Here is a 7,002-nt window from a genome sequence, read left to right as displayed (position 1 = left end):
TGAGCTGTGCTGTGCTGAGTTGTGCTGAGCTGTGCAGCGAGAGGCGGCGACCCGCGTGCCTTAGTGCCGAGCGCGGCATCTAAGGCTGAACCACGTAAAGCTCGCACGACGGACCGCACGCCCAAGCGACGCAGGCGTTCATGGGCCACCCCGGACTCCGCACTGCGCTCCGGCACCGCCTTGGACACCTAAACGCGGGGTCCTTCCGCAGCTCAGGGCCCTGCCCGCGCAGGCAGGCGGTTTGAGTTGTCCCCGCGCATGCGCCTGCTCTCTCTCTTCCGGTGCCGATCATGGCGGACAAGGAGTAAGTGGCCACCCTGCCCCGCGACAATCCGCTGCCATCCGCGGCTGTGGCGGCTCCTGTCGGTAGCCTCTGCGATCGGGACGCTGTTTGCCGTTCCCTGGCTGCAGGGTCTCTGTTAGTGACCTGGAGGGCGGCCTAGGAGCGCCGGGAGGTTGGGGCTGAGCGCGGTGGGGATGCGGCTGCCTTCTCTGTCCCTTCCTTTCTGCGGGCTGCCGTGAGGTTGGGGGGGGGGAGGAAGGTAGATCCGGCATCGGGCACAGCTGTGCGGGGTGGGGGAATTGCGGGGCTGAATGTAGTCGGGGCTGTGCTGGGTTGGGAGGGCTCACAGGCCCAGGCTCAGGCCCGAGCTGTTAGTACCGTATAAACGCCAGTTTTGCACGTGTTTCAGCATCAAGGAGTTTGAAATGCAAGTAAGCTTGAACGTCGTGAAAGTAAAATTTAATTAAATTATCAGGCTTTTCTCTTCCTAAAGCTACTTGCTAAATGTTTCATGAAGTTGAATTGCTAATTAGTTTTGATAGGTGTGCAGAAACCAAAAAATAGTATGTCAGACTTCCTTGTCTTAATACAAAAGGTGATCTTGTCAGGCTGTGTCAAAGCTTAGTGGCAGTGAGGACAAGTTGTATGCCTCAGTAAACTGGTTGGAGACAGCAAGGCCTGTGTATATGTTGTTTTTTGTTGCTTTTGGTGTTTATGATGTGCTGATTTTAGTAAATGTGAGTTTTAAGAGTGTTTTTCTTGTCACTTAGGGCAAAGAAGGTGCCATCTGTCCCGGAAAGCCTCTTGAAGAGGCGACAGGCTTATGCAGCTGCAAAAGCCAAACGTTTGAAGAGGCTGTTGGCACAAAAAAAGGTGAGTGTTGCATGACTCCTTGCTTGGATTGCTGTCTGTTTTGTAGGCAGCTGAGCAAGCTGCTATCACTGCTGATAAAGCAGTCAGGGACTTTGTAGTGTTTATATCATAGAATCATAGAATGACCGGGATTGAAAAGGGCCACAATGATCATCTAGTTTCAACCCCCCTGCTATGTGCAGGTCACCAACCACCAGACCAGGCTTCCCAGAGCCACATCCAGCCTGATCTTGAATCCCTCCAGGGATTCACACAGGATGCCACAGCCTCCTTGGGCAACCTGTTCCAGTGCATCGCCACCCTCAGTGTGAAAAACTTCCTTCTAATATCTAACCTAAACCTCCCCTGTCTACGTTTAAGGCCTGTCTAAGTTTAATTCCCCCTTGTCCTATCACTGTCCACCCTCGTAAACAGCTGTTCCCCCACCTGTTTATATGCTCCCTTCCAGTATTGGAAGGTCACAATATTTTCTGTATATGTAGATCTGAAACATTCACTAGAAGGGCTCAAAATTAGGTATAAAGAATTAGATTTAGGCAGAGCAGAGACAAAGCATCTGTAAAAGTTAATGCTCAGCAAGGAAAGATTTTGCAATGTTTGTGAGGGTAAGCATGATATGTGGTAATGTTCAAAATAAGGCACTACTGCAGGGTGGCAGAGTTCTCCACATTTTTGTTGTCTATTGGTCATCCTGAAGTCCGCATTACAGGAACATGTGCCTCATATCTGTGGGGAGTTCAGGAATGTGCTGCATTATTTGAAGTTTGATTTTCATATATTAAAATGCATTATATAGCCTTAAGTAATGTTTGGTTTATTCCAGTTTCGTAAAGCGCAAAGGAAAATCATCTATGAAAGGGCCAAAGCTTACCATAAGGAGTACAGACACATGTATAGACAGGAGATCCGTATGGCCAGGATGGCCCGAAAAGCCGGTAATTACTATGTTCCAGCTGAACCCAAGCTTGCATTTGTCATCAGGATAAGAGGGTAAGAATAAGAATACATTGCTTCTATTCAGAAGCACTGAAGTTGTCTCTGTTTTTTTTGTCACCTTCCTTGTTTTGTGGGCTTAAACGTGTAAATAAATGCAAGCTTTTGACAGGGTTCTTGGGAAGGCACTGGCAGTCACATTGGTGATACATTAGTGACTTTATTCAGTTGAGTGAAAAGTCCTTTTGCTTTGTGTGTACTGCCATTGGGAATCCTTGATTTATTAACAAATACAACAAAACAAGACTGCAAACTGTTAATCTGTTTAAGTTCATCTTGATAAAATTTTATACCAGTGTTCCTTATTGAGTGTTGTTAGTCTTTTGGTAAAAATGTTAGAGAAAACTAACGAGAATGAATTATATGCTGGAGAACACAAGGGTATGTAGTTAAGAAGTGTAATTTTTGTTTGAATTATTTTCTTGGAGTTACATCTGCTTTGATGCTGGAATTCATAAATATGATAACATACTAACTTTACTTTGTGAAAGGGGTCAAATCGTGATGTGCTTTAAGATAGGAAGACATTACTGTTTATTTTTCTGTTTGAGTTTTTGTTTCTTTAATGCTTGCTACTGCTGTGATGATACTATATGTTTTCAGATGTAGATAACTGAGGCTTTTTGCTGTGTTCCTCTAGTATCAATGGTGTCAGCCCCAAGGTCCGCAAGGTGTTACAGCTTCTTCGCCTGCGCCAGATTTTTAATGGCACCTTCGTGAAGCTCAACAAAGCTTCTATCAACATGCTGCGGATTGTTGAGCCCTATATTGCATGGGGGTGAGATTTTGCTTTTCCTGTGCTCAGATGTTTTGAAATCAAAGGAATGAAAGACAAAAACATGGTTAAGGCAGTGTTTGCTACATATGATTACATTCTGTTGCCAGCACTGTTGCGAGCTCAGTAGAAGTAAGATTTATGTCTCTGTTACTTCTATGTTTACTTTTGGGATGTGTTGTAATTACCTTGAGTTGTTTGCTATTGAAATTCCATTTGGAATCCAGCTTGTATAGTTTAATAGCTTTTACCTGACTATTATTTCAGTTATCCCAATCTGAAGTCTGTGCATGATTTGATCTACAAGCGTGGTTATGGCAAGATCAACAAGAAGCGCATTGCTCTGACCGATAACTCCCTGATTCGGAAGCGCCTTGGTAAACAAAAATTTCACTCTACAAAACAAAAACCAAACCAGTTGCAGTTGGACAACTAGTGCTGAGCTAGACAGTTGTGCATTTGTCTCTTGGGAATAGAATTGATTAGTTAACAGGTTTTTTTTTCTGTATTAATACAAAGCATGCAGTAATTTTCACTAGGAAGTATTGAAAGTAGAAGTGTTGAGAACCAAAGTTTAGGATTTTAGATTTGTAAGTTTTGACTGTAATCTTCTTGACCTTTAATGGGATGGGAGATATTTCTGTAGGCAGAAAGTGCTGGAACAGGAAGGAAGTTTATCATACGTTGCTTGAAGTTTCAAATTTAGTATTGGAATTTACTTACGTCTTAGATGTCCATGCTCTGATAAACAGGCCTTTTAATGTTTCTGTGAGAAGAAAAAGCCATCAGTGTACTTTGTCAAAGCACAGCGTGGTGGTCAGTTGTCAGATTGAACTCTTAAGAGGCTCCTTTTTTCCCAGTCATGCCAAGAAATTGTAAAGTCTCTCTTGTCTAAATCTTCCTTCCAGTCAGAAGTGTCATGTTTTATGCTTTCAAATTCTGAAGGTACAGGTATTATGTTATTATCACCTGCCTTTTTAGCATTGTATTTGATGAAGTTCACTCGTTACACGTCACTGAAGAATTTGGAATGGCATGAAGAAAACATGCTATTGCACCATTCAACAACAAGAGTTGTTCAGTGAATTTCCCTGAGCTACGTGTAACTTGTATCCATCTGTATTTAAAAGTGTATTTTCTGAAGAGCCGCTGAGCAGTTGTTATGTTCCTCATTGCTGGACTCAATTACAAAAAAAAGTATCAACAAAATAATGTTGAGTTAGCTACGGCTGATGCATTTTTGTTAGAAAAGTCAGTCATGGGCTGTATTGATAGAGTGGATGCTTTTTCACTTAGTGAATTTTGTTAAGCTAGATAGATATGGCAGTTAGAAATATATAATTTTTAGCTTGTCATTGGTAGTGGCTCTGTAGACCTTCTAGAAACAACTTTTCTAAATTTTAGGAAAACTTGGCATCATCTGCATGGAAGATGTGATCCATGAAATTTACACTGTTGGCAAAAACTTCAAAGTTGTGAACAACTTCCTTTGGCCCTTCAAGTTATCCTCTCCTCGGGGTGGAATGAAGAAGAAAACAATCCACTTTGTGGAGGGTGGAGATGCTGGTAACAGAGAAGATCAGATAAACAGACTGATAAGGAGAATGAACTAATGGTAAGATACTACCAAATGTTAACATTATCCACTATTCTATCTCTGCTACGTAAGCTGGAGTTGTTTCTGGTTGACAGTTCATTAGTGCTTGAGTTGTAGGTACCTGGAATAGCCAAGTAGAGTAGTCTTTGTGAAGTTAAATGTTGATTATAGATGAGACGTTTATGAAGTGGAAGCATTACAGTAATTTTTTCCCTTCACCAGTAGCATGTTTATATGTTACGATGGAAGGCCTTCAGATTTTTGGCTTCAGTTCTCTTTAATAAACGCTTGATACAATTACTGTTGTGATTGTAATACAGTATTTCTTCATACTTTCTGATTTCTCCAAAAAAGAAGGAAGTTTATTTAGGATTGGGGGAAACTAAATTCTCAGTTTACAGCATTTTAATGATCTGAATTCTCAGCTTAAGGTTTTGTTCAAAATGATTCAATTCAAGCTTTCATGTTAACTAAGACTTTAATTTAGAAAGACTAATTTGCCACTTAGAATATGCTATCCTTTAGAAATGGGTAGTTTTATTGACACGTCACTTAAAGCAGTTTGGAAGTGGCTGCTGAAGCCTGAAATTAGTATCTGCTTCAAACTGTCTGTCTTATTTATGGTTGTCATTCTGCTGTTTCTGTTTTGGTGAAAAATCATTCAGAGACAAAACTTCTTTTCAGAAGTCTTGTATTTTCCATCTTTCCATCTTTCTCACACACTAAGCCAACTTCAATGTTGCCATTATCAATTTTCCCTCAAAGATAAATGCCTTTTTGTTACACCAGATATTCTAGAATTTAAGAAAGCTTTGTTATTTCAGAGTGATTGGAAAAACTAACAGGCAAAAATGCAGTTTTCCCCAAACTCCTCAGAGGCAAGAAGCTTGTGGTTTGCTTAAGAGCTAGTAACTTCCAAGGGCTTGGTTAATATAAATAGCAGGTAGTAATGAGATTTTAGAGCTAAAAATTGGAGTAGAAGCTATTTGTTGTTAATATGATTATTAGTACATTTATTAAAAATGCTAATAAATTGTTCTTAGAAACATGTTTTTGAAGGGAAGGTGATCTCTGCTTCTTTTTAATCAGGCTTTGCTGTGGTGTTTTGTTTTGTTTTTTCTTTAAGCAGATTGAGCTCTTTCATATCTACTCTCTGTGCAAGAAGCCAGAGAGCCTTGTGAGATAACCTTCCAATTGTCTGGCTGAGCTGTTTTATTGAAGCTTATGTGTAGGCTGTTCTTCCTCTGTTCTCACTCTTCCAAACTTCTGGCATATTCTTTTGTTTGTCTTGTTGTATGAAGAGGTGGACCTTTGAAGTACTGATTACACAGCACATGGAAGCCTGGCACTTCAGGAAAATAGGGACAATGTTCCCATAAAGCTTTTTAGCTTGCCTATGTAAAGAACTGATTTTGAGAGAGTGAGCTGCTCTTATGTTTGATGCCTTGGGTGGTGTTACGTTGCTCCTGGTAGCATTCTCTAGAAATGTTGTGTTCTCACAGATGCTTCTCTAAAGTTAATCTGTGAGTCTTCAAAAGAAAGGTTGAGCACAACTACTATTGTGTTTCTGTGTGGTTTTTGAGCATAAGTTGAAAAATACTATATTTGATTCAAACTTTGTAGCTTTGCTGTCAGCGTGGATTCTTTGCCCTCCATCTTCTCTGTCAAGCATCTAAACAATACTGGCAGATATCAGGGCCTTACTCTGTGCTTCAATTTAAGCTACTGGACGCTATTAGCTCTTAAGCAGACTTTAAAAGAAACTTGAGACAAGTTTGCTTTTTGTTTTAATTATTCTGTGTTAAGTCCCTGAACCTTACTGAAAACAGGGTTATTGGTGAAGATATTAAATACGTTCAGTGCCTCAGGATGTTTTCATGTACAGAATTGTCTTCTGCTAAGCTTTCAGAAAAATAGGAAAAGTGATAGCAATACTTCAAGGTAGAAGTGTTTAATTCAGTTAGCTCTTTCAATGGAAATTGGTGTTTTCAGTGTAGAGATGTCAGTTTAGAAGTTAAAGTTTGCAAAGTTTTAAGTCTGGTAAAGAAAAAGTAGTGTTTTTAGTCTGCATTACTAAGTGTAACAGTATATGAACTCTTTGGGTAGCCAAAGTAGTTTCAGATCTGTGTGTGTCTAATGATACTTCTTTCTTTCTGTTTCAGATTCAGATGCCCAGTTGCAGTTTTTCAAAGTCTGGTCTGTTAATAAAATCTTCTTGCACAAAAGAGTCATCTCAGTTGTTCTTTTTGTAACCCTTTTTCATAGCAGCATTAGTTGATAAGAGAATTTGGAGCAACCTCTTTAAAAATATGAATTACTCTTTGAATCCCCAGTATGCAACTAATACTGTTTTCAGCTTCAGACAGGCAAGGGATTAATTATTTTTTAAGTGACAACAAGTATGTGAGAATTTCTTTATATAAAGAATAGTCAAGGTTAGATCTTTTGTTCTTAAAACATAAAGATGCTGTTTTTAATGTC

At 40.1% G+C, this 7,002-nt stretch overlaps 1 protein-coding gene across 2 annotated transcripts; it reads left to right on the top strand.

Moving 5' to 3' along the window:
* The first annotated feature begins 142 nt into the window (after positions 1-142).
* RPL7 (ribosomal protein L7) lies at positions 143-6,746 on the top strand. 2 transcript variants are annotated; one of them, XM_003205114.5, is made up of 7 exons: positions 143-304; positions 1,054-1,156; positions 1,980-2,146; positions 2,790-2,927; positions 3,192-3,301; positions 4,329-4,539; positions 6,684-6,746. In XM_003205114.5, exons 1-6 carry the CDS (start codon positions 291-293, stop codon positions 4,535-4,537), a joined length of 741 nt encoding a protein of 246 aa, XP_003205162.1. In that variant the 5' UTR covers positions 143-290; the 3' UTR covers positions 4,538-4,539; positions 6,684-6,746. The 2 variants fall into 2 exon arrangements, with proteins under 2 accessions (XP_003205162.1, XP_085077409.1); XM_085221283.1 differs by having other exon boundaries at positions 244-362.
* The last annotated feature ends 256 nt before the right edge of the window (positions 6,747-7,002 follow it).

The sequence above is a fragment of the Meleagris gallopavo genome, chromosome 3 (assembly GCF_905368555.1).
Source record: "Meleagris gallopavo chromosome 3, MGAL_WU_HG_1.1, whole genome shotgun sequence".
NCBI classification, from domain to species: Eukaryota; Metazoa; Chordata; class Aves; order Galliformes; family Phasianidae; genus Meleagris; species Meleagris gallopavo.
Note: the sequence above shows the minus strand (reverse complement) of the source record. Positions and strands in the feature narration are given on the sequence as shown.